Genomic DNA, 26,949 nt, shown 5'->3' with positions numbered 1-26,949 from the left:
GGAAATAACTTTACACAGAAAAGTAGTGTCACGGTACCAAAATTTCAGTAGTCGGTACCGATACCAGTGAAATTTCATGGTTCTCGATACCAATTTCGATACCACAGCAAAAATATGATAATATGATATGTTACTGAACACACCAGTTTAGTTATTATTAATTATTTACTAAATATTTTAATAAAATAATTTAATAATTAAAGTTTAATTTCATTTCATCATCAAAATAGCGTCTTAACAATAAATTCTTAAAACTTTTAACAAGTGAAAATAGAACTTTTCAATATGTCATTGCATTTTTTTTCTTTGCCAAACTTTTATTCAGCTAGTCTTGCTTGTAATATTTTGATTAATTATCATAATTACTATTACTATTATTATTACAGTGAATATTACATTTTACTATACAGTTGTAATATATTTTTATTAAATTTCAGGCATCTAGATTTTATTTTGAATCATGCTTTTATGACGTGTGTTTTTTTCCGGATAAACAGTTCACATCATGGCCCAGTGTGATCATTGAAGACTTTTATGTCACATCTGAAATCTCATCTCTTTACACTGTCCTTTGAGTCTGACAAATGAAATGTAGGACACAGTTTTGGAGTGTTTGTATTTTAGACTACTGGTGTTTGTGTATGTGGTAATTTTTAAATGTTATGTTTTAAATATTAATACTGTGAAGCACTTTGGTCAACTCTGTTGTTTTAAATGCAATATAAATAAAGTTGAGCTGAGATTAAAGCACAAAAGCTGTGATTTTAATTATATAAATACATATTTTACATGTGGTTCACAATGGATAAGTGCTCTGCTCTGTCATCTCATACAACGTGAATGATTCTCATTGTCTGTAGAGTTTCTAGTGGATGAGCCGTCGGATTTATAAGTACGCAGCTTTTCCACAGAAAGATTGCAGCATTTAGCAGTTTAATAAATCACACTAGGACATGTCACGATTTTAATTTGATTAATTGTCCATTTCAGTGTAAAACGAGTAACAGAGCAGGCGTTCAAAATAAGCCTGTGAGCATTTTAAAGCAGTTATGTGTCAGTCATATTGCGTGCTGGTATCGGATAGAGTCTGTGCTCGGTACTACCTGTACTGCAGAAACACTGGTATCGTTACATCTTTTTTTATTTTAGTATCGACTTGGTACCGAAGTATCGATACTTTTGACAAAACTACAGAAAAGGTTAATAAGTGTTTTTATCAGACTAAGATCATGTTAACACACATATTGTTTACGTCTTGTGGCTATACTTCTGAAACAGTGAGTTTTTTACGATTACAAATTGGCCTCCATTCACTTCCATTGTAAGTGCTTCACTGAAACCTCGATTTTAAGACATATTAAGTCTCCTGTGTGTTGCGGTTGTACAGAGATGGTTCCACCTCTAAAAAACAAATTTGTTCCCAAGACAAAAAATGACCAAAACGGCAATAGCACCGCACCTGATGTTTAAGTGTGGCATAAGTGTCCAAATACTTTATAATGTTATGTAAAAATTTAGAAGGTGTAATGTAAAATGTAGGTGTTCCCGTTGCTTCAACACTTTCATCTGAGGAATACCAAACAGAGATAACACGTTTTCCAGTGTCTCATGGGATGTTTTTATGTACATATTTGCATTTCTTCTTCATCGACCAAACGCAGAAACAACACTCAGTTCACAACAAAACAAGTTCAGTTTTAACCTTTTGGTTCAATAATAAGCCAATGATGTACTCATATACAGACTACCATGTCATTTAATAGGCTATTTCATGCAGTATTTGATTGAAAAAATGGCAAAGGACAAAAACTGTGTCAACTTCAGAAAATGGGTAAGGTTACAAATAATGTTCTGCTTGGCGAGGGCTCAGACAACAAGAGAGGCACACAAACAGGAAAAGAGGGCTTTGTGAGGACTGGAGGCTCAGTGGAACTCTTCACTGATTAGCTGCTGAAAATCTCATGAATAATTGACAGGAAATAAAAAAGGCACTCTGCCATAAACAAAGGCCAGATTCTTGCTCGGCTGTTACTTGCCCAGTGTATTGTTTTTGAGAACTGGGCTAGCCTGGTTGCTAATTCTGAAGAAGCACTGCTTGGATGAGAAGTATTTTTTTTTAAAAAACACATAAGAGGGACAAGCTGGCCATGAATAACTCAGAAAGGGCTAAGTGCTTATGTAAGGGAACTGTTATAACATCTCATAACACATTAGCATCATCTCAAACAAAAACATGGCCTATTAAGAAATCAGTGTAAAGTATTTGCCACTTGCACATTCACATCTACCAAAGGCTTAAAAATACCATATGTCTAGTATGAATCATTTAGTATCCAGCAACAAGTAGGAAATGTAGTACTTTAGTTATAGGATTGAGAGGCACTTGAAAGTCAGCCTTAGATTATCTTGGATAAGCTGGAACAGGGTGGGAAAACTGCATGACAAGCGTGGAGTAAGAAACCCCCAAGACAGAGTCTGGCTATCTGCCAGATATTCCACACACTAACAAACTGCTAAAGTGCAGAGCCACTCTAAGATTGTCAAAGTCAAACTGCAAATAAAGAAGACAAGAACCTGTGTACCACCGTGTTATATGTGCATGTCAGTAAGTGTAGTGCTAGAAAAGTCCAAATAGGAGAAAGAGTGTAAAATACTTTCAATTTAGATGTGTACATTGATGAAACCCATCAGTACAATTCTCATATCTAACATCAAAACAACTAGCACACCATTAAATGAACAGCTGAATTAGAGAATGTTGGCTGAATGTGGTGGCGTGGATGTCTGAAACCCATAATAAATGTATGATTAAGAAACTGTTTTTTTTTTATTATATGTTTATAGGGGTGTTATTACATGAAATAGGGCGCTTGGCAGAAAATTAGCTTGTTTATTAGAGTATTTGATTTGAAAGGGAATTTTTGGACTGATACAGTTCTGTTTTGATGTTAAATACTTTCTGACTTATTACAACACTATTGTGTGTGGGATGTAAGCACACTGCAAACCCACATCAAATCACAGATCTTTGAGGTACTGTTGCATGTATTCAAGTCTAAACCTGCCCTTATAGAGCTGTTCAGGTTGTAGTCCATAAACCCAGAAGATAATTTACTATGGGTTCCCTAAGGATTTTCCTATGGGTTTTAATAATGGCAGTTTTGGGTTTATAAGTAAAATAAGGTCTGTGGTAAACGTTACTTGACGATATGTGGACGTTTTGTTCAACAACATAAATTAAACACTTTCATACCTCAAATGTGAATTTTGAAGCCGTACTGAATAGCATACTTTTTTTTTTAACGCAAGGCAGCTTCAAAATTCACGTTTGAGGTATGAAAGTGTATAATTTATGATGTAGATCGAACAAAACTTCCACGTATTGTCAAGTAAAGTTTACCACAGACCTGATTTTACACATAAGTTGAAATAGGAAAAACCCTAGGGAACCCATGGCGAATTAGCCTTCCGAGTTCGCCTACAAATTGACATCACTGCTGAACAGCTCTATATGGTAAAATTATTTAGTAATCCACTCACCAAGAACAACTACAATATTTTGCTCTTAACAGCCATGACATTTCAGTTAGTAGTCTAAATAAAGAGGTTTGTTTGCTTGAAAAGTGAGCGGTTAGCAACAATGCTAGTTGATATGGATTCAACCCTTCTTCACATTTTCTTTGTACAGGAAAGCATGTTTGAGTACACTATATAGTACACAGAATACTTAATTACCTTTAACCTATTTGGTATCTTTTGTTTGGGAATTTTAAATATGAATGGGAGGGAGGTGAATGTACTGAATGTGGAGAGGGTATGAAGTTGATATTTGTTTTATTGGGCAACTCACAACCACCAATGCGATGCAAAATGAACCCCACAAGGGAACAAGGCACAGGGAGAAACATATCCTCATTTGCTTATTGATGGCTGTTGCACAAATCAAATTATGTTGATTTGCTCAAGCTACAGTGACCAATGAGAAAGCGCCCAGGTTTACCACACAGCGGATACGAGAGGAGGGCATGAGAAAGAGGAAAGGCTGTTTGTCCAATCCGGGCCGAGCTGGCCCGTCAACACGTCACGCACTACGTCACAGTGGATAATAAATCTCCCCGCCTCCATCTCAGCGCTCGAGAGCTTTCCTCACACAAAAGCAAAATGTCCGCCATGTTCAGAGGCTGAGCTGCTCCGGGTCTGCGGATATTTTTACAAAAATTAGCCGTTTTCTCCATCGGGAGGCCTCCCGACCCGATGCTACGAACCAGAGGGACAGTAGAGTCTCACTGTCAGAAAAAAACTCTACGCTTTAACCACATACAAGCACAATTTAGTAGTATTTATTTACCTTTACGCCGTATGGTGGATCATCAAATGTAACTAGCATGTACCTGTCGCCTCTACTAGCCGGGTCTCGGGCACGCAGCTGTTAAAGAAAACGAAACAATAAACATTCATTGAAACCGATCCTGTCATAGGGATCCTTAACTCCAACAAGGTACAACAGTAAGCGGAAAAAGTCGGGGTAAAATTATGCTTTACCTTCATAAAGATCTCAACCGCGCCTTTAGCAATGTCCAGAAACGTCGTACCCAAATAAGTGCGCTGATTCATAGAAGCGGACGTGTCTATCAGGAAAAGTAAAATAGGCATTTTGAAATGTACAGATATACGTCTAGATATTTGCTAAAATATCTAAAATCGGCATATGACCTATCTTGCGGCCTTGGGCATGCATATATGTGTGTATATATTTTGTTATATTCAGACCCCCCCTCCCATCAAAAGAGGGTCGTACTGCCACCCTTTGCAGCCGCCTGATTCTCTATCTGTCTTTTCTGAGCAGTGCTGGGCTCGCGCTGTTAGAGAACTTCTCTTCCGAACACATCGAAACGCCTTCGCTCCGCCACTGCTACGCCATTGGCTGAGCGCATGCACGAAGCCACGCCCTGTCTTGTATAAATAAGCAATGAAGTCGTAGAATGCCTTCAGTCTCATCTCCTCAGATCTCCGCGTTTGAGCAGACGGAGTCGAAGAGGGAGGACAGGGCCCTTATGTTGTATGTTTTTGTGTTTTAAACGGATACTTATTGGTTTTATATTGAGTGTTAAACAACGTTGCTGACATTTGCAGAAAATGCACATACTGTATTTAACTGGAGTTATTCAAGTTCATTTGTAGCCTTTCAGTATCATTTTCGTCTCATAAAGGACGACCCCCTCCTACCCTGATCTCGTCTAGCTGTCTTGATGGGGGTGGGGATTAGCTTAGCTTGGGTAGTGTAATTTTTATAATAATTGTGCCTCCCCCTTGACGATCGAGAAATGTTCCATCCTCGACCGATTTCCCCTCCTTGTTTATCTCATTGGAGAGAGTATAGGGAAGCGCCATGTTAACACAACAATCCGGCCGACTCGAGTCCGTGACAGCAGCACAGATGGGTGAGGAAAGGCGCTGGCTCCTCCTAAAAGTCGCGTTCCTCTGTTTCCGTGGAGTCTTGCTGTTGCACACGCCCTTTGAATTTCTGAATGTCAGAAAGGAACGTACCTATAGCAGACAAAACTTGTTTACCATAATCCCAGACACTGAACATGCTAGGATACTTCTTAAAATGCACAAGCAGAGGAGAATAATGCAAAAAAAAAAAAAAAAAGAGGTATTCAAAGTTGATATATTTTGCATGCAATTCAACTCATAATAATGTTATATTCAGGGTTGGGAGGGTTACTTTTGAAATGTATTCCACTAGAGATTACAGAATACATGCTGTAAAATGTAATTTGTAACGTATTCCGTTGGATTACTCAAGGTCAGTAACGTATTCTAAATACTTTGGATTACTTCTTCAGCACTGGTAGATATTTTCACTAGTTTTGACCATAAAAAAAAAAAACTGCCAGTACAGTAAGACAAAATATGTTGAAAATACATTCTCTTAAAAAGGATTTTTAGATATTTTAACAGAAAAACAATACAACAATTCTAATAAAGAATAAGATTTTTGCCCTAATATACTTACTAGAGTCTTACTAGGAAAAAAAAAAATATGATCTAACATGTATTTTCTTGATAAAAAAAAAATATGATTGTGACTGGTAACAGGTGCATGTAAAATGGCTATAAATAGCATTTTAGCTTAATAGTAATCAAAATACTTTTTGAATGTAACTATATTCTGATTACCATCCATTTACATTATAACTGTAGTGGAATACAGTTACTAATATTTTGTATTTTAAATACGTAATCCCATTACATGTATTCTGTTACTCCCCAACCCTGGTTATATGTTATTTTAATCCTGGTAGAGAACGGTTCATACAGTGACCATTAACACGTAACTAGAGCTCTAACCCAAAAGTAAGGTTACCAAATTATTGTACCAAATTTGAGCCACATGGTTTCTGTTTGTTAAATAGCCATTGTGTGTTTCCAATACACTACTTTATGATCAAAAATGATAAAATGTTTAATGTGAAACTGAGCCAGCCAATGTCATTCATTCATGTCCCTAGAGAGGTATTTAGCAAAGCTGCACATTCTCTGTCTGTTGACGATCTATATTAATATTTTAGAGTGCAAAGAATTATCTAAATTTGCTCAAATATGCATATTAGGCTGTACCATTGATTATAAGTTGTGCAGGCAGAGGTAAATGGTTGTCATCTACAGTATATGAGCATTCGTTTTAATGGGCATACAGGCTTGTTTAGGATGACTTGTTTATTAAAGGGATAGTTCACCCAAAAATGAAAATTATCTCAGAATTTCCTCACCTTCATGTCATCCCAGATGTGTATGACTTTCTTTCTTCTGCTGAACACAAACAAAGATTTTTAGAAAAATATCTAAATTCAGTGGGTCCATACAATACAAGTGAATGGTAGCCAGAACTTTAAAGGTCCAAAAAGCATATAAAGGCAGCATAAAATTAATCCATAAGACTCCAGTGGTTAAATCCATACCTTCAGAAGCGATATGATAGATGTGGGTGAGAAACAGCTCAATATTTAAATCCTTGTTTACTATAAATCTCAACTTTCACATTCTTTGTGTATATTGCCACTTGCTGGGCAGGGAGAAGAATTTATAGTAAAAACGACTTAAATATTTATCTGTTTCTCACCCACACCTATCATTATCTCTTCTGAATATATGGATTTAAATACTGGAGTCATGTGGATTACTTTTATGCTGCCTTTATGTGCTTTTTTGGACTGCAAAGTTCTGGTCACCATTTACTTGCATTGTATGGACCTATACAGAGCTGAGACATTCTTCTAACAATATTTTTTTGTGTTCTGCAGAAGAAAGTAAGTCACATATCTGGCAAGTAAATGATGAGAGAATTTCCATTTTGGTGGTAATACTTCCTTTGAGCTTTGCTTCTCAAAAAGGGCAAACTCTCATCCAAAACGCACTTAAACTTTCAAGGCATAATAATACAGAATGATTCTTCCAAAAGCAATGTATTTACTGAAAAAGCAACTGGAAATACATGTACATTGACGTCATAGAACGACTTTGGAGGAATTCCTGCGCCCTCCAGTATCCCAGCATTGAACTGTCGCTTTGCACGCGCTGAGTTCGGAATGGCATACTGCCCATACAACACTTACTACTTATACCTTATATGACTGTGGCAGAAATAGTAAGAGTAGTCAGAGACTATTTATTTAGTAGAGACGGGCCACTTCTATTTAAATGAAGGGAGAAATTGGAACGCCCAACCAAGAAGCTCCAGCGCCCAACGGTCAACAGATGTAGAAAGGAAGTCCCGCCTTACAATTAAAAGAGCCAATCACCTTTTAGATACAGACATCGCATGTCAATCAACTCGCTAACGCACATGCGTATTAGCTGTACAAGCCGGGAAAATTGCGTTTTAGCGTAATATTAGGTAACGAAGCACAATGTATGATTCCAATATTTAAAATTGTATTGCTGATTTGCAATATGTTTTTTTTTTTTTTTTTATCGTGATCTTGACCAACCGTTTTTGAGATTTCTCTGTTCCCCCATTTCAAATAGATAGGAAATAGCATCCCGAGAGCGTTCCAAAGATGGCCGACAGTGGACTGACTTGCTAGAGAGACTTTGGAGTAGTATGGTAGTATACCAGTTTGAACTCGGCCAAAGAAAAAAAGGAAACAGGGCGGGATATGAAAAAAAAAAAAAAAAAGAAAGAAAAAAAAAAGATATATATACATTGTTAAACGGTAAACGGGAGAGAGGTAAATATATGTTTTTAAACCTGTCATTCAATAATGTACTGTTAAACGATCTGTCATCTCGATGTTGCTTTATTGTTATGCTAACATGACCACAGAACAGCATTACGTAAACATCTAATACATACTGTAAACAATGTTTAATATTATGTTTAATTCATTGCTCTGGTCAGTAACAATACGTGCGAATCGAACATCGTATTCAGTGGTTAATGACTATGGTTGAGTTTAAATGAGATTGTTTGCTAATGTGGTATAATGTTTAGGCAGGTACTGACATCTGTATAGAATTTAGTATCCATTAGACTTGCATAGCAAACTGTGGTTGAGGAATATTTGACATCACACGATATTTGATAGAAGATTCAATCTTTAGTAGATAGATTTAATAGAATGTGGATGTCATGTTACTATAGTTCTATGCTAATATAGTCAGATTCACACAATGGGCTTCAAAAGAACAAAAGATCTGTCACGACCTATACGATCTGCTGAAGATATTGTAGTAAGTCATCAGTCATTCGATGGGATTTTAACATTATACGAAAGACACTTTGGAAATTATTTAGTATTAAGTTGTGACATTTTTGTCTAACGTGCCCAGCTTTGTGTATTTGTGTGGTATTCATAAAACCTGGTTAAATTCATCTCTAGACTGATATATTAGAGAACAGACATCCTTGGAGTATTTGCCAGCTGTCATTCTGTGTTGTTGTGCTCATTGTTTGGATGTTAGACGGTTAAATTTGACATTATTTATTTAATGGTTTGGATTGTATTGCGAAATCCTTCTGGACTCTGGAGTTTGAGGAGATTTCACGTAAACATGGTCACATGACTAGCCACGTGGAGACAGGAACTTGTTTTGGTAAAGAGATCTTGGCCAGCATCCATATGTCTTTATTGCATTTGCACCATTATCAGATTATATTGCCACATGTCTTTCAGTTTCACTTGGCTTGAATTGTATTTACCTGCACATTTTCAATCAACATCTGAATTAATGTTTAACAACATTAGCATTTGCCTTTGTATGTATATAACAAGAACTTCTCCATATTTACTTGTATATCAAAGCTAGTATATAAAGCTACCATTTGGCACAAACAATCATGCCATGGTCGAAATCACTGAGATCAAATTTTTTTCCCCTTTCTGATGGTTGATGTGAACATTAACTGAAGCTCCTGACCCGTATCTGGATGATTTTATGGATTGCACTGCTGCTATACGATTGGCTGATTAGATGATCACATGAATAATTAGGTGTACAGGTGTTCCTAATAAAGTGCTAAGTGACTGTAAATATACAGTATATATTATGTGTGTGTTATTTACATATAGATGTAATACTTTTATTCCTGTCCTCTATTGTCTGCATAAGGATTTATCTTAATGAAATAACCCTATTTCTGTGTTTTCAGAGGTGAACATCATGCTGCTAAAGAGCTGAACTGGCTGCATTTAGATCTGGATCTCTGCGCCGTTACAGCCCTGAGAGGGAGTACGATAAAGGGCGGAGGAAGTGAGCTCAGCTTGAGCCAATGCAGCAGCAGATTCGGCAGCCTGACCTAGTGGAGGGAAGCCTTCCGGTGTTTGTGTTCCCCACTGAGCTGGTGTTCTATGCAGGTGAGCAGGCTTCACATAAGCAGGTGCTCACCCTCTACAACCCTTATGAGTTTGCTCTTAAATTCAAAGGTGAGTTGTTTTCATTGCTAGCTCATTCATTTGCCTCAATACTCATGAGTAGAGGTTCTCTTTCTGACTATTTGTTCTTTCACTTTGGCAGTTCTGTGTACAGCGCCAAACAAATATGCAGTGGTGGATGCCACTGGTGCTGTTAAACCACAATGTTGTGTGGATATGTAAGTCTCCAGGTCATTGCATTTTAAATATTTCCAATAGAAATTGCTTGAGCCTTGGATTATCTTTGATTTCTTTGCATTTCTTGTGTTTTTCACCGAACAGCGTGATCCGCCATAGGGATGTGCAGGCTTGCCATTATGGAGTGATTGATAAGTTCCGGCTGCAGGTGTCTGAGCAGAGCCAGAGAAAGGCACTGGGTGGCAAGGAAGTAATGGCAACTCTGCTGCCCTCTGCTGCTCAGGAGCAGCCCCGGGTCCGGCCCCAGGAAGAGGAGCACAGGATGAAGAAGCAGCTTGCGGACAGAGTGTTCTTTGAGCAGACTGCATTCCAGACAGGTGCTTAGAGAATGGCAATATGAAATCAAAATGACCGCTATGTACTTAATGCACTCTTCTGGTCTTTTGTTTTTTGAATGATTAATTGTGCATGTTATTCCAAATAATTTTTTTATGTTGTTGTTGTTAAAATGTAAACTTGCTTCACCTCATTATTTTTTGGCTGACTTCACCAAGCCTTCTTATTTTTCAACACCTCCCCTTCAACCGCCTGGCATATAGAGACCCAATCCAATCAATTCCCGATGGTAAAACCAGGTCCAGGCCTACCTTTTTATTCTAGTGTAATATCTTGTTTAATTTGCAAATTCTTGGTGTAAATGATAGTAGGCTTTTCAGTTCTCTATATTACAATTCATTTGTATGAGGAGGTGAAGACATAAGTCAACTTAAATTTTGGAAAGGTGCCATGGTCAGTTCAATTCTTGTCCCACTGGGTGGCGCCAAGTTGCTGTTCAAATTGTTTGGTGGTTTCACTTTCATGTTAAAGCCATTTCCTTGTGTGTTTCTCTCTTTTCTACAGAGAGCCATACAGCATCTGGGGGCCCCAGCCTCCTAACCGTCCTTTTAGGCCTGGTGTGTATAGCAGCCCTTATGCTCCCAACTCTGGGAGAGCAGGAATCCACAGTGCCTGTCTACCTCCACTTAAGTGTTAACAAGAAACTTGTAGCTGCTTATGTTTTAGGTGAGTTGAAGAATCACCATTACTATACATAATAAGACAAAAAAGCACTGAACTTATACACTACTAATAGCCCTGGAGTCATTAAAGGGATAGTTTACCCAAAAATGAAAATTCTGTCATGATTTACTCACCCTGCTGTTGTTCCAAACCCGTATGACTTTCTTTCTTCTGTGGCAGAATGACAACCTCGGTCACCATTCACTTTCATATCATCTACATACAATGAAAGTGGATGGTGATGGAGGCTGACATTGTGTTCCACTGAAAAAATGAAGTCATACAGGTTTGGGTTAACTATCCCTTTAACAAATATGCAGTAAAATGCATGCAACATATTTAGATCTTCCCAATTTGCTTGTCTCATGCACTTTTTCATCGTTCTTTTCAATGTTGCACAGGTCTTCTTACAATGGTTGTTCTACGCAATTGAATTGCTCTTTGAAATTACATTGCTGAAGGAGAATGGAACTAAGAAGATGAAGAGGGGAGATATGGACCCCAGGGGGAGATGTGTCTAAGAAACTCCCTCTAAACAGGAACTAATTTCTAAAATGACATCACAAACTTACAGACATGATAAAGATGCAAAATCCATGGGTGGGGGCGGGGGCGTTTTGTTTTCACCTATGGAAAACTTGCTGAGCTGGCAACTGGGCCCAGCTGACTCTCATTTTAGGTGGGAGGGGGTGTAGAACAGGAGTACATTAAATTAAATGTGTTGTTTTACATCATATTCTGTGTCTGTGGCATTTTGTTACTGTCTAAAGACTGAACTTTGAGAATTGCTTTTTGTGTTTGATAAATTAACATGTGCACTTTGCTACATGGAAAGATTCACACATCTTTACACCCTGGTTTCTTGAACTGTTCTTATATTTGTCAACTGCTTAAATTTTGTACACAGTTTATCTCTAAAGATATCTGCATCAAATAATCTAAGTTGATTTTTAAAAGGCATTTCCTAGAAGGTGCTAGAAAGTAATAATTGCTACATTGAATATTTACTTATTTTTTAATCATTTGAGTTGGCTTTAGAAACAATATTTAACATTGCAGTGTGATAAAAATAACTTTAAAAGTAGATATGTCTTATAACTAAATTAGTGTGATGTTTGTGCAGTATATTGTAATCGGAACAGGATAAGAAAACACAGTACAAAATTTACTGATCTTGCCATGCTTGCTCATCTTGTCTTTGCTTGTTGATCAATGAAAACGATTGTCAATAGGCCAGCTGGGTAATAATCTATAAGTTTTATCTGTGTACATTGAATGTTGTTACATGAGTCTCGCTTTAAATTGAAAGAAGGGTCTTTGTGACATTAGATATGCAGACCAACATTTCAAAGAAAGATTATATATATTAAAGCCTCTATGTTGCCTCATAGGGCTGGGTAGAAATATCGATTTTCCGATCCATCGCGATCTTCGTTTGATCGATATTGATGCTTAAATCCCAAGATCGATCTTTCACTCTATATGGCAACCCTCTATAATGCAAGTAAATCACTCGCATGTGAGACCAAATCTCGTACTATGCGAATAAAACTGTCTGTGATTAGCCACTGGTTTGAAAATGTTCCGATTTCACTCACCAATGATTGAGTATTATAGTGGAGAAGAAGTTGTTAGCACAGAGGTCCTGTGTGTTTTTAATAAATTTGGTTATGTTTGGACACTGTGTGTCCAAAGTCGTGATCCACGGATCCATATGTCACTGAATAATGTCTCTTTTAATACGCTTTGTTTTTCTCTGTTCAGAAAAAAACAACAGAAAATAAATATTTAATTCCAATCATATTACACATGGATGCACCTGGCTAATGCCGCTAGTCTTAAAGAGACGGTACCGATTAACTGCACGTTCAATATATCAGTGTAAATACTTCTATATAGTAAAATTATGAAAGCAAACAATTAAAATTCAAAAAATATATATGCAACTTAATATATGCAATTGAAAGACATTAATGGAATAGACTGAATTAGAAAATTTTTCAAAAGTTAAAATGTGACCAATTTTATGGAAAAACTAATAAAAAAATAATTTATAGTTAAAAAATTAATAGTTTTGAATTGTACCTAGAAGTGTTGCCTAAAAGGTTTCTTTATAATTAAGAGCATTAGCTGAGAGAGAATTTCTTTTAATTCTTTTAAATATAAATCAATATCAATACTGAATCGAATTGAGAGCTTGTGAATCGGAGCACAATCAGGAAATCTGTATCAATACCTAGTCTCATGTTCCCTTTAGTCAAGCAGCAGTTTGATTCAGCAAAAACTGAAAATGACAGAGCGAAAAACAGCAATGACAGAAATTCAGTATAATAAATCACTGTTTTAAAGACAACCACATGGAGAGAACATGGATCTCTGGCTGGTATTCCAATAAGTGCACTATCACAAAACGAGGCAACAATAGCTGGACAAATAATTTATTTCTGACATCTTAAAGTCTCTGATATGATGGGAGCAAGATTTGTTTGTTCAGGGAGAGCAGAGCACAACTACATGTTCTCATAAAAGCACTCAGATCTTCCTAAACAAATCACAGAGGCTTTTAAAAGTACTGTTTGTTGAGACAACAGGACAGCATAAAATAATTAAAAGAGACAAGTCCACAGGACAAAAACAAATCAGCAAAGCAAACTACAAACACACTTCACCTATCAAAACAGTATAGAAACTGGATCGACATGACCCACGTACTGTTATTGTTTGCAAAGACATTCAGAAAAAGACTTACAATGCAATCTGTAAACCAAAACACCAATCTTTCAATAAAAAAAAATTTAAAAAAGCAGATTTAAACACTTCTTTGCACATGAAAATGGATTTATGATACATCATATCATGTGAGGAAATAAAGCAATTTCTTGATTTAGAAAACCATTTACAAAAGAAAATACAATTTCCTAAAGTAACTACAGCCCCCAACGAATAAAAACTTTACAATTACAGTTGTACATCTCTCTTATATACAGACTTAATGTTACTGTTAAGTATCAGTAGATTACATTTTCTTTTCTTTCAAACCCCTAAAAAACACAAACGACTTTCTAATTGGTAGGGTTTCATCATCCCGTTGTACTTCTGCTTAAATAATTTTATACTGCCAAATGTCACTTTTAACAGCTTTACAACTCTGAAAATCTCTTTCAGTCAAAACCGCAGCTGTAGAGTGAATTTCCACTCAAATAATTTTTCGTGAAAGACATACAGGGTGAAGCATCACACTACAATGCTGAAACATACATTGGACATCACACATCTCAGCCAAGACATTTTTTTTCTCTGAAAGTTGTGAAAAGACAACATGGTTGTTCTTATGTTTTTAGGTAAACAACATATTGATAAGTAACAATACAGGCAGTATATTTTCTCTGTAGTGTTCGAATCAAGGATTTAGTGGTTACGATATGCTGCTATATTAAATCCCATCCGCATTTGTGGTGTATGGCTCAACAGCTTGCAACATCATTCTAACAAAGAGAATGCAGTGTCGAGCTCAGTGTGAAAAACGAATGTGCCCTCCACTTACTTGAAAACCAAGAAAAGGCAATTCCTGAAATCAATTATGCAGATTCAGAACAAAGCCTAAAAATATTATTCATCTGCTTTTAAAGTGCAATTGCACAGCAAATAGAACTTTTGAGGCAGCTGTCAATTTGCTGGTCAGGCTCTTGGTCTCTGCATGTTTCGCCACCAATTATTACGGGACAACTTGAGGATTAAATCATATGTACATACATACAAATAAAACAGAAGCAAAAATAAGTTAATTCTAACACACAATACCAGTTAGCAAGTTGCGAATGTAAATAATAGAATGAGCCTGTACTTATTCTGTTTACAGCGGTTTTCTTTTCAAAACGTTACCAAACAAGATAACTGTCCAACTGAAGAAAAAAAAAAAAAAAAAGTTTGGATGCTGTAACGCTGTTCACTTTGATACAAATCCATACACCATGCTTTACATCCAATTATAGCAGCTGATGCAAAAGCATCCACGGTCTCTCCACGCTTACAAATCACCCTTAAGGTCTGTCCCAAACAAGGTCTGTTTTCCTTTAACGCAAACACCCACATAATCCACTGGCAAGCAGATAACAGGCCAATTCAGGATAAGAACAAAAGCCATGTTGGGAAGGCATTAGAAAAGAAGATGAAAAGACTGGAAGACAGCCCGAGCAGCAGTCGTAATCCTCCATCCTCTCCTATCGTGTCCCTGATGCTCAGCGGCTCACTTTGGCGAGAGATCCTGGAGGGGAGAGTTACTGGAGGAGGGCGACACTCCTTCCATCTTGGCAGGCGAGTCCGAGGAGGAGCCAACACTACTGAGACTTCCATCCAGAAGATCTGGAGAGAGACTGGTGGAGAGAGAAAGATTAACGGGTTTTGTCTAATAATACAAACAGTTAATGACACCAACAGTGCCATCTCTGAAACTAACCCAATAGGCATAATTTAAAGGTTTTGTGTTAAACATTCCATCCATCTGCCGTTGCTCAAACAAACGGTCCCATCCTAAACTCACACCATTGGTTGAGTGAATGCTGCAGTTATAGGATGCTCAAACAAACAGAGCAACGATTTGAAAGAGGTACAGAGCCGGTGTTTACACTTTTCGGGGAAATCTACCTATGAATGGCTTAATTCTAGTGGTATCTGCATATTAAGCAGAGATAGGAGAAAGTACTTTAATATAGAAAAAAAATTCATCCGCTTTAAAGGGACAATGATTCCTCCAAGTTGAACTTCACACTCTGAACATAAGGGAAATATGAAGCAAGATAGGTCATGAACTCTCCTGAAATTTTTTTCCTATTGGTGAATTTACAACCCAACACTAAGTATACAGTGGCAAGACAAATTATGTGAACTTAATTGGTCATAAAATGTGATCTCATCTTCAGTCACAAGTATAAACAAACACAATAAACTTAAGCTAACAACACACAATTAAAATCTTTCATGTCTTTATTGAAAACATCCCATTAAATATTCACAATGCTGTGGAAAAAGTAAGTGAACCCTTGTATTTAATAACTGTTCGATCGAACTTTGACAGCAATAACCTCAACCAAGCGTTTTCGGTAGCTGCGGATTAGACTTTCAGAAGGAATTTTGGACCATTCTTTCTTCATTCTGCTTCTGGTGTGAACGGCTCTATTGAGGTCATTCCACAGTATCTCTATTGGGTTAAGGTCTGGGCTCTGACTGGGCCACTCCAAAGGTGGATTTTCTTTTTTAAACCATTCTGTAGTGGATTTACTTCGATGTTTAGGGTCATTGCCCTGCTGCATCATCCAACTTCTACTGAGCTTCAGCTGGCATACCCTGACATTATCCTGTAGGATATCTTGATAAACTTGGGAATTCATTTTTCCCTCAATTAGCACGTTTACATGCACCACAATATGCTCATTACTCCCAAAAGTCAGCTTATTTTAACAAAAATCTGACAAAGCAAGAAAACAGTGTTTACATGAGAGATTTGAAATAAATCACTTTATACTCTGCTGCTTTTTTTTTTTTTTTTTTTTTTTTGGTGTCCTGGCCAAATTCCCCCCATTGGCCCTTATTAATCATGGCTTCCTAATAATCCCCATCCATTAATTGGCTCTATCGCTCCACTCTCTCCTCTCCACCAATAGCTGGTGTGTGGCGAGTGTACTGGCGCACTATGGCTGCCATCGCATCATCCAGGTGGATGCTGCACACTGGTGGTGGTTGAGGAGAGTCCCCTGTTCACTGTGTAAAGCACTTTGAGTGTAGTGTCAGAAAAGCGCTATATAAATGTTACGTTCATTCATTCATTTTGACATCAAACTGCAAAGAGACATGCGCTCAACAGGTACGTTAATTGGATAAGCCGGCGAGAACACCGATAAAGGTGTTTAGATGCCACGCGAAATCGCTGTAATGGGCAAATGGTTTGCCAACTCCTGACTCTTTTCTTTTGTTGACATCAATAGCCTAGGGGTTCATATACTTTTACCAACCTACACTGTGAATGTTTGAATGATGTATTCAATATGTACAATAACAATACAATAATGTGTTATTAGTTAAAACAGATTGTGTTTGTTCATTATTGCAACTTGCATAAAGATAACCCAGATTTTAAGACAAATTTATAACTAAATGCAATTTAATTCCAAAGGGTTCACATTTGTCTTGCAACTGTACATACACTTCTCATAAAACATGTGCTTATGTCCGCATGTACTCAATTAAACTAACGAAACCTGCTCGAGATAACTCACCAGGTGTTAAGTTCCAGCAAGTGAGATGCCTCCGTGCAGAGCATGTTGGTGGTTCCCTGAAAGAGCCTCTTGGGCTGGCTTTCAGTCTCCATTTCACCTAAACAGGATTCAAAGAATGTAGTTTTATAGGTGTCCTAAGTGCAACATTAAAAAAATAAATGTAATTGTTTTTTTTTTTTTTTTTTTTTTTTTTAAGTTAACTGCTAGATTACCTTTGCGTTTGAGAGGGCCCAGAATGCTGGGCCTGATGCAGTTGATTGGGCTCTGACTCCTCCTGCTGGGCAAACTTTTGATGAGAGTGATAGCTACACAGCTGAAGTGCACTATACTAGAATATAACAACAACAGCAAACACTCTTACTGTGGCATAATGATCAAACAGAACTTACCTGAAGCGTCGTGTTGGGCTGGGAACAGGACTGGGTGTCAAACCGTTACTGCTCACCAGGATTTGCAGAGAGGGTGAGAAGCACTGCTGCTCATTAAAGAGAGACAATTCAGAGAAATCCAATTACTTTCAGTCAAATCTTCTAAGTGTGAACCCACAAAGGTGAAGAGTGTTGTTTCTGCATCAACAAACAGAATTGTAAAAAAAAGGTTTCCCGACTACTTCCCCAGTTCTCTCACTATAAAACTGATAGCTTTAGCCAAGGTTACCATGTCGGGCTGCCCGCACTAGGGCTGTCACGATTATAGCTGTGTCCCAAACAACACACTATACACTTATAAAATATAATATGCACTCAGCCATGTAATGTATGAATTTTCAAAGTAAGATCATCCCAAATGGAACACTTCACTGTTTTTACTACACGGAAGCGTTCAGCATTTAACAGCTGAAGGAAGTGACATTTCAAACTACCCTGATGCGCTGCCACTAGCTTTAGCGTGTTAGCCAATCTCAGTTCAACACTTGTATCTAAACAACATACATATTCACATGGTAAAGCATTCAACTCACATTTGTAAGGTGCTGTATCCACTGAAGTTTCGCCAGCTGCTACATTCTTCATCACAACTGTTTTTTCAGACCAGCAGCGCAGCCAGATAACTCCGCCTCTTCCGCTATCTCGGCAAGCCGCGTGCGTTGAGTGCATGAAGTGTCCAACATTCCACACACCGTTTTAACGGATGAAAAGTGCATCATCGTACTTAAAGTACACTTTTTGCAGCATTTTCAGTGTAAACGTACTACTCGCACTATAAAATGGCGTAGAATAGTGCAGAAGTGTGCGGTTTGGGACACAACTTAAGTCTCTTTAAGGGCTTTCACGATTAATTGTCATATATATTGTCATATTTCTTAAGGTGTGCTTTTTTCTGCATGTGCTTCATACACCTTAAGAAGTCATTTTTACACATTTAACTTGAAATATATAAATCAAATAAAATAGGGATATGTGATTTCCTTAAGGCTTTAAAAACTTATGAATGACATGAAAAATAATGTTTTAAATATCAAAATATTTCTAAAAACCTAAAATATGTCTCTCGTTTTGTTCAATTTTACATTTACACTGTTTTTGAACTCATTTTACATTATTTTTATAAAAAAAATAAAACATATATACACGCACACACACACACATATATATATATATATATATATATATATATACACACACATACATATACACACACACACACACACACACACACACACAAACATACATATATTATATATATACACACACACATATATAGATATATATATAGATATCTATATATATATATATATCTCTATCTATATATTATATTATGCAATAGTAAATAAAAATATTTCTGTATATCCATCTATATATATATATATATATATATATATATATATATATATATATATATATATATATATATATATATAAATATTATATTATGCAATAGTAAATAAAAATATTTCTGTCCTAATTTCTTCATTTTCACATGTTATTTTAATGCTCTGATTAAACCCACAAGCCCTTATTTGACAAAGCAAAACTTTTGAGATTTTGATTAATCATTTTATCACTCCACAGAAATAGAGTAAGTGTTCGTCGTCTCCTCCTCTGTCTCACTGCATGAATGAACCAGGAACATTTGCCATCACACGATCGTTTAACGTGAAACCGGAGCGCTTTGCTTTTCCTATCAAAGTTTATACTTGTTCGTTTATATTTTCGTAGGAGTTTGGCGTGAGCTTCTGCTGACAGTCCGTTCATCAGAGCATTTGAGAAGTGCTTCATACACTCTTCCGGACAGGAGCTGTTGACGTCTGCGGCACGGCACAGTGGCGCTCAGACTCAGAGTTCAACTGAATGACACACAAATGCGCCGTTCATGGCATTTATACAGTATATTCACTTAAAATTCCCTTATATGGGCATTAAAATTTGATTGGAATTAGAATGCCCAATAATCACGGTTATCTCAAATAACCACGGTCAGATCAAATAACCGCGATCAGACGATTATTTAATAAACGCAACAGGTCTAGCCGGCACAAACAATGTTTAGATAGCGCCAGAGAGCCACAGTGTTTACACTTTTAAGAGGAATCAACAAACAAATAGCTTACTTACAGTTGTCTCTGTATATTAGGCTGGGATAGGTAAAAGTAGTTTGACATTAAATAAAATGACACTTCACCTTTAAAGGAATATTCTGGGGTTAATACAAGATAAGCCCACTCCACAGCATGAGTGGCATATTATTGATTACCAAAAAAGTAATTTTGACATGCACCTCCATTTCTTAAAAAAAAAGAAAAAAAAAAAAAAGAATCTGGGTTATTGGAAGGGAATTATAATGGAAGTGAATGGGGCCAATCCGTAAATACTCACTGTTTCAAAAGTATAGCCACAAGATGTAAGCAATGTGCATTTTAACATGATTTTAGTGTGATAAAATACCTTAACTTTTGTGTAAAGTTATTGCCAATTTTACAACTTCGTTGCCATGATGATGTAGTCAACAAACCCTAAAACGACTGTAAAAATTACAATTTAAACAAGTTTACAGCTCAAATAATACACAACTTTTAACAGAAGGATTAATGCAAGTACTTTTATAAAATTATAAGATTCACATTCTATAAACCCTCCAGAAATTGGTCCCATTCACGTCCATTGTAAGTGCCTCACTGTAACTTCAATTATTGTTTATTTTAAAGAAAAGGACAGACAAGTCAAAAAAATTTTTTGTGGTTATCAACATTATGCCACAAATGCTGTCGATTGAGCTTAACTTGTATTGAACACTGAATATTCCTTTAAATACAGCACTACAGCAAGCACTTGAAGGAAAGAGAGACATGTTTGAAATACCTTTTTCCCAATCCCTCTGGTGGGTGAAGGAGCAGGGGACACGGGCACAAAATCGATCCGCTTTGGAGATGATGAGGAAGATTTCTCAAAATCATTATCACTCTACAGGAGCGAAACACAACCATCATAAATCACGTAGTCAACACAGTGTTAGTTCTACAGCCAATTAACTAATGTACTTTCGGTTCAGTGTTGGAGCTTTATACTACCAATCCAGCCTGTGCTTGAGAGACTAGTGGCCCTGTTGACTCCACGAGTTTCTCTAGCATGCTTCTGTTTGCATTTCCACAATCCCATCAGTAAGGGAAAGTGAAAGTGTAGCAAAATTGCTATCGCATGCAATCAATAACTGTGAAAGAGCATCATCATCTCAATTTTTAAAGACCCTGTGATATTAAAATAATGGATTATAAACCTCTAAATTTGACAAAACTAACTTTGAGCAGATATAGTGTACACAATTATAATTATCTTCCAGAAAAACTGACAGAAATTATTGATGACTCCATGTACCACATATATTTTGTTTATTCAAATGCTCTATAGAATGGGAATCTCTCTTCCCCTACTACCACAAGCAAATAGCAAATCAAGATTCATGGCTGTGATATAAACAAAAAGCTATTTAAAAAAAAAACAAGGAAAAAGAAAAGCCCTTGGATATGCAAGTCTCACACAAACTTCCTGTTTCAACAGGAAATGTGTCAACACAAGATAGAAGCCTGCACTTGTGAAGCCATTTCATGAGGTATAAGCGTTCATGGGGTTTATTCCAAATGATATTTCTTACCAGACTAAGACTCTCTTCCCAAGACTGGCTCATCTGCATGGCTGCCTGCACCTCTCTAAAATGGAGATTATGAGGGGGAAACAAAAACAGTGGATGAAAGAGTAGATATGTCACTAATTGCTGCTGACATTTTCCCTCAAACCAAAGACTTCAGCCAAATTGTATAACACAGTATAGCTTATTTCCAGCTCTAAATGTCAAAGAATATTACAAACATTTTCAGCAGAAAAAAAAACACAGTATGGTGTCAGTGCTTGATAAATGAGAAACCAATGTTCTAAAGGTTCAGTAGTTGTAGGAGAGAAGGTTGTGCCTACCGTTCATGAGCAGTTTCTCGGTTCATCACATCAACACCCTCTTCCTACAAACAAACACGCACATATCAGCCCCTATAAGGAAAAAGTCAAAATCCCAAACAACGAGAGAGACCACCACACTAACCAAATTCAATAAAAATAAAAAGTAACTTTTTGTGCATATCTAGATCCCCATGTTGGAGCATGGTACTACCAACAAGTCTGTAAGGCAGCAAGACTGGTGGTTAGCAAAACTCCAAAACCTAATTTTAGCATGTACTTTAAATACACACTCCCATATGGATATATACTGGATAAGAGTGGCGAGTCTGACATATTCTTCACTGGTGGCCAAAAGCTTGGAATAATGTACAGATTTTGCTGTTTCAGAAGGAAATTGGTACTTTCATACACCAAAGTTGCATTCAACTGATCACATAGTATAGTCAGGACATTACTGATGTAAAAAAACAGCACAAACATAAATAAAAAAAAGGAATTTTTGATCAAATCTAGACAGACCCCATTTCCAGCAGCCATCACTCCAACACCTTATCCCTGAGCAATCATACTAAATTGCTAATTTAATACTAGTAAATCACTTGCCATTATATCAAACACAGTTGAAAGCTATTTGGTTCGTTAAATAAAGCTTAACATCGTCTTTGTTTTTGAGTTGCCACAGTATGCAATAGACTGGCATGTCTTAAGGTCAATATTAGGTCAAACATGGTAAAAAAAGAAACAGCTTTCTCTAGAAACTCATCAGTCAGTCATTGTTTTGAGGAATGAAGGCTATACAATGCTTGAAGTTTTCATACAAAGGTGTACACTTCAGTCTTCAAAGACAAAGGACAACTGGCTCTAACAAGGACAGAAAGAGATGTGGAAGGCCAGATGTACAACTAAACAAGAGGATAAGTACATCAGTCTCTAGTTTGAGAAACAGATGCCTCACATGTCCTCAGCTGACAGCTTCATTGAATTCTACCCGCTCAACACCAGTTTCATGTACAACAGTAAAGAGAAGACTCAGGGGTGCAGGCCTTACGGGAAGAATTGCAAAGAAAAAGCCACTTTTGAAACAGAAAAACAAAAAGAAAAGGTTAGAGTGGGCAAAGAAACACAGACATTGGACAACAGATAATTGGAAAAGAGTGTTATGGATCTAAGGCGCGTGAGAAGTGCCCGACAAGACAGCCGCATCCAAACTGACAGCTAGAATGCCAAGGATCTGCAAAGCTGTCATTGCTGCACGTGGAGGATTTTTTGATGAGAACTCTTAAGTAGTTTAAGTAGTTTCAAATTGTACTAGTAATTTTTCACATTATTAATGTCCTGACTACACATTGTGATCATTTGAATGCCACTTTGGTGAATAAAAGTACCAATTTTTTCCATAAGAGCAAAATCTGTACATTATTCCAAACTTTTGGCCGCCAGTGTACGTGTAACCATTTTATATGAAAACCTACCTGCAACAAACATGTTACATGTGTAATATCATCTTCAGTCCAAGTCATATTTCATGATATGAAGCATTTGAAAATACTGCAAACTTGGTTTGTACCTGTTTGATCCTTTGCAGTCTTGTGCTTGGTACACGTACTGGTGAAGATGGCACCTAAAAACATTAAACATCCAATAACGAAATATCATGTAACAAGTTATACAAAATGACACCATTTTACATAAGGCTATTTTAAAGGGATAGTTCACCACAAAATGAAAATTCTCATCATTTACTCACCCTCATGCCATCCCAGATGTGTATGATTGACTTTCTTCTGCAGAAAACAAAGATTTTTGGAAGAATCTCAGCTCTATAGGTCCATACAATGCAAGTGAATGGTGACCAAAACTTTGAAGCTCCAAAAAGCACATAAAGGCAGCATAAAAATAACCATAGGACTCTAGTGGTAAAATCCATGTCTTCTATAGCAATCCAGTCGGTTTTGGGATAGAACATATTCAAATAAAATAAAAAGTTTTCAAAATAAATCTTGACATCAGCAGTCTCCTTGGTGATCATGATTTCAAGCTCGGTTACACTTCCTAACACCATCTAGCGCTCTATGCATGTGTCAAGCACTAGAAGGTGTAATCGAGCTTGAAATCATGATCATTCCTAGAGACTGCAATGGCAAGATGTACAGTGAAAAAGGAGTAACATTTTGGTCTGTTCTCAACCAAAATTGATTAGATCGCTCAAGGCATGGATTAAACCACTGGAGTCATATGGATTACTTTAATGCTGCCTTTGTGTTTTTTGGAGTTTCAAAGTTTTGGTCACCATTCACTTTGCATTGTATGGACCTGCTGAGCTGAGATATTCTTCTAAAAATCTTCATTTGTGTTCAGCATTAAAAAGAAAGTCATACACATCTGAGATGGCTTGAGGGTGAGCAAATGAGAGAATTTTCATTTTTGGTTGAACTATTCCTTTAAGGTGCCACGAAATAAATACCATATTGGGTCGAACAACAGTTGTACTGTTTCTTCTGCTGCGGAGAACCTCTCTCTGATAAACCTGTGAAGCATCACTGGGGAAAGAGAACACCACTTCAATCACTCAGTGTCAACATCTACTAAAACTACTGATTAAAATCTATTTATGCCATTGCTGTGCCAAATGTGAGCTTTACACTTCCATCACAGTCTGTTCTTAAGAGACTGGTGGCCCTGTTGACTCATCAGATATTATTTTAGAATGGCTGCATGTCTATTCTGTCTACCACTGAGACAGAACATCTACAACCACAATGCATTTGAAAAATGGTCTCTCAAAACCTAGTAAGCTGTCTGCATTGACCAGACAGAATTTTGTGGCTTCGTGGGCGTGCGAGAACCCAAAATAATGCCCAAAAACTGATGTCAGATTAATTCTATATAACACAACAAAACATGATGAAGATGTAAACATCATAAGAGAGTAATTGGCTTAAACACAACCAAAAATGTTATCAATCTTCACCTCAGGCCGTTTATCATCGGTTCGCTGTTAGACCGTCTCAGGTGCCCATCGCTCTGAACAAGTGACGACGAGATGTCCAGGTCCAGCTCCATCTTCTCTTGTGACCGGATTCCTTGATTGTTCATCGTTATTGTCCTCGTACATACGCTGCAAAAGTGCACGTAGTTGGCAAAGCTACATCGTTGAAAGCCAGTGACCCTGTTCTCCCGAAGCAGGCCAATGTCTCAGTTCACTGTGTGTTCATTTTGAACCGTAAATAGACAGATTGAGGCTTCTTTCGTTGCTCTTTAGGATCAATATAGCTCTCGATCAGTGCCTAAGGAAATTATCCTTGGCTTTCCGCAAATCAACATTCTGCTTTTTCGGGCCGCACGGTGTATGTGTCTTGAAAACTCTCCACTTTCTGTCGGAGATAACGGCTGGTTAGCTGCAAGCTAATATGTGAAAGGGGTTTGGCCCATGCACACACACGATTCCCGTCCTATTAGCTTAGCTTGATAGCTCAAGGCGCACAAGCACAACAATCAAAGCAGCAATAACAAGTCTAGGAATGCATGTTGAAAGGAAGCCTGAAAAGACAACATTCAAAGCACGAAAAGATTATGAAGATAAATATTTCACACTGCAACAGTAGAACAGAGAGCATAATAGTAATAAAAGCTGAAGGCACAAAAATGTTCAGCCTGCCAGCACCATGTAACAAACTAGCCTGCTGTTCGTGATGTGTTGCTGGGAAAACACGTAAAGATTTAGATGGATGTAAATCACTAAACAAGCGCTCAACTCCTCTCTGACATCATCAATTTGCCAGTTTGGCTTGTCAGTATCAAGTTTGTTGAGTCTGTAACTTATATGTTAACAATCTGTTTCTCTATTTTCTGGACGCCGCGGCGTACCCACAGATCAGTCCAGAGTCCCGCCTCTTCTGCTTCTAGCGGACTGACCGACGACATCACGAACCAATCAGAAACTCGATGGTTGCCGGCGTGCCATTTTGAATGGCAACCGCAGGGGGATAACCAATGAAATCTCAATATGTAAAACATTTCCTGAAGACGTTTCCCGCCGTTTAACGCATGCGTACTATGGTTGTTGCTTTAAAAGAAACCTAAAATGAAACCTTTTTTTAAATCTTACCTTTTGTGATATGCCTTTTCCCACTCACTCCACAGTATAACATTTTGAAGTTTAACATTGTGAATAAACATGTATTTATGGCAGTAAACTTCATAGTAACTTCTGTTTTATTGAATATCTGATTATATCATAATAGCCTTTGATTACTAAATAAATAAATACATTAAATTACAGTGAATTCCCACTCGAGAAAACGCTGGCTACGAATGTATTTGTGGTTTTATGACTGAGTTGAAGACCGCCAGAGGCAGTACTGGAAGCACTAGTGGAAAACTCTAGGAAAAAAAAGAATTGCATTAGAAAGTTAGCTCGATCTCTAGATCATTCTCGCTAATTCCGAGTGACCAGAGACTCTGGTGGTCTTCCAGTCAGTCATAGAACCACAGTTACATACGTAACCAGCGTTCTATTTCCTTTGGTTCCAGACTGCCAGAGGCAGTACTGAAAGCACTTGTGGAAGACGATACCTTCGCAGTCACAAGGAATTCCCTTGCAATGCATCAGTGCAGGTAGAGAGCATCGCAGCACACACTGCTGGCAGTGTGTTTAGTCTGTAGAAACAAGAAAAAGTGCTGGCTGAAGGCCATGTTGCTGCTGCACAAATTTCATAGAGCAATACATCGTCCTACAGAACAGTGTAGTGGATCAGCAGCATGGTCGATGCACTAGTCACAGAAGACCCTTCACTTACTAGCATACAATTTTTCGTGTAGATGTTGCACGAGCATTCAAAACAGTGTCCCTGGCCCCCTGTGAACACTTCAAGGGAGGCCTTGTTGACCCAGTGGCCACACTCACAATTCCAACTGGTCTGGGTGAGGATGCCAAACTCTCCCCTCCAACTGAGTCAGCAGATCTAATCTGCTGGTTAGAGGACAAGGTGGCCCTGCTAACAATGACAGGAGGGTCTGAAACCATGGCCTCGCAGGCTATTGAGGAGCAACTAACAGCAGACGGTGGCCGCAGTTGTGTACACACACCACAGGCTTCTCCAAATCAGTGGTAACGGGGGGAAAGCATACAACGTTACGTCCGGCCAATCATGAGCCAGTGCATCCAGGCCCAGT

General features: G+C 37.6%; 3 protein-coding genes and 1 non-coding gene across 8 annotated transcripts in view; 1 reads left to right on the top strand and 3 right to left on the bottom strand.

The window, feature by feature from the left end:
* The window catches only part of ints6l (integrator complex subunit 6 like), a 33,712-nt gene extending 28,876 nt beyond the window's left edge, over window positions 1-4,836 (bottom strand). Inside the window, exons 1-3 of the mRNA XM_051649809.1 lie at window positions 4,714-4,836; window positions 4,543-4,628; window positions 4,349-4,426 (exon numbers count right to left, since the gene is read on the bottom strand). Coding sequence (XP_051505769.1) covers window positions 4,349-4,426; window positions 4,543-4,628; window positions 4,714-4,738 — 189 coding nt within the window. The 5' untranslated portion in view covers window positions 4,739-4,836. The remainder of the gene's footprint in view (window positions 1-4,348; window positions 4,427-4,542; window positions 4,629-4,713) is intronic.
* Window positions 4,837-7,879: 3,043 nt separating this feature from the next.
* On the top strand, window positions 7,880-11,664 carry LOC127412939 (motile sperm domain-containing protein 1-like). 3 transcript variants are annotated; one of them, XM_051649672.1, is made up of 6 exons: window positions 7,880-8,234; window positions 9,656-9,860; window positions 10,021-10,096; window positions 10,200-10,432; window positions 10,956-11,117; window positions 11,516-11,664. In XM_051649672.1, the coding sequence occupies exons 2-6, from the start codon at window positions 9,776-9,778 to the stop codon at window positions 11,545-11,547; spliced, it is 588 nt and encodes a 195-aa protein (XP_051505632.1). In that variant the 5' UTR covers window positions 7,880-8,234; window positions 9,656-9,775; the 3' UTR covers window positions 11,548-11,664. The 3 variants fall into 3 exon arrangements, with proteins under 3 accessions (XP_051505632.1, XP_051505629.1, XP_051505630.1); XM_051649669.1 differs by having other exon boundaries at window positions 7,888-8,234; window positions 9,656-9,929; XM_051649670.1 differs by lacking the exon at window positions 7,880-8,234 and adding an exon at window positions 9,132-9,497 and having other exon boundaries at window positions 9,656-9,929.
* Window positions 11,514-25,664, bottom strand: pabir2 (PABIR family member 2). 3 transcript variants are annotated; one of them, XM_051649666.1, is made up of 10 exons: window positions 24,746-25,664; window positions 24,239-24,314; window positions 23,342-23,395; window positions 21,793-21,836; window positions 21,476-21,530; window positions 20,686-20,787; window positions 17,776-17,861; window positions 17,599-17,672; window positions 17,387-17,483; window positions 11,514-15,487 (listed from the first exon to the last, which is right to left on the bottom strand). In XM_051649666.1, the coding sequence occupies exons 1-10, from the start codon at window positions 24,868-24,870 to the stop codon at window positions 15,361-15,363; spliced, it is 840 nt and encodes a 279-aa protein (XP_051505626.1). In that variant the 5' UTR covers window positions 24,871-25,664; the 3' UTR covers window positions 11,514-15,360. The 3 variants fall into 3 exon arrangements, with proteins under 3 accessions (XP_051505626.1, XP_051505627.1, XP_051505628.1); XM_051649667.1 differs by having other exon boundaries at window positions 17,599-17,663; XM_051649668.1 differs by having other exon boundaries at window positions 17,599-17,660.
* On the bottom strand, window positions 20,873-21,027 carry LOC127413486 (small nucleolar RNA U109). Its single transcript, XR_007892603.1, has one exon. It is a non-coding gene; the product is annotated as a small nucleolar RNA U109 (small nucleolar RNA).
* Window positions 25,665-26,949: the final 1,285 nt, after the last annotated feature.

The sequence above is a fragment of the Myxocyprinus asiaticus genome, chromosome 22, assembly GCF_019703515.2.
Source record: "Myxocyprinus asiaticus isolate MX2 ecotype Aquarium Trade chromosome 22, UBuf_Myxa_2, whole genome shotgun sequence".
In the NCBI taxonomy this organism is placed as follows: Eukaryota; Metazoa; Chordata; class Actinopteri; order Cypriniformes; family Catostomidae; genus Myxocyprinus; species Myxocyprinus asiaticus.
The sequence above is the reverse complement of the archived record's forward strand: the minus strand, read 5'-3'. Positions and strand labels throughout refer to the sequence as shown.

Bases quoted from the DNA above. Each gene is read 5' to 3' on its own strand.
- LOC127412939 (XM_051649669.1), top strand. From the start codon at position 9,776: ATGCAGCAGCAGATTCGGCAGCCTGACCTAGTGGAGGGAAGCCTTCCG. The intron at 10,097-10,199 runs GTAAGTCTCCAG...TTCACCGAACAG, and splicing joins CCACAATGTTGTGTGGATAT to CGTGATCCGCCATAGGGATG. The intron at 10,433-10,955 runs GTGCTTAGAGAA...TCTTTTCTACAG, and splicing joins GCAGACTGCATTCCAGACAG to AGAGCCATACAGCATCTGGG.
- pabir2 (XM_051649666.1), bottom strand. From the start codon at position 24,870: ATGAACAATCAAGGAATCCGGTCACAAGAGAAGATGGAGCTGGACCTG. The intron at 21,837-23,341 runs GTACAAACCAAG...GTTTGTTTGTAG, and splicing joins GACTGCAAAGGATCAAACAG to GAAGAGGGTGTTGATGTGAT. The intron at 17,673-17,775 runs GTAAGTTCTGTT...TCTCATCAAAAG, and splicing joins AGCCCAACACGACGCTTCAG to TTTGCCCAGCAGGAGGAGTC.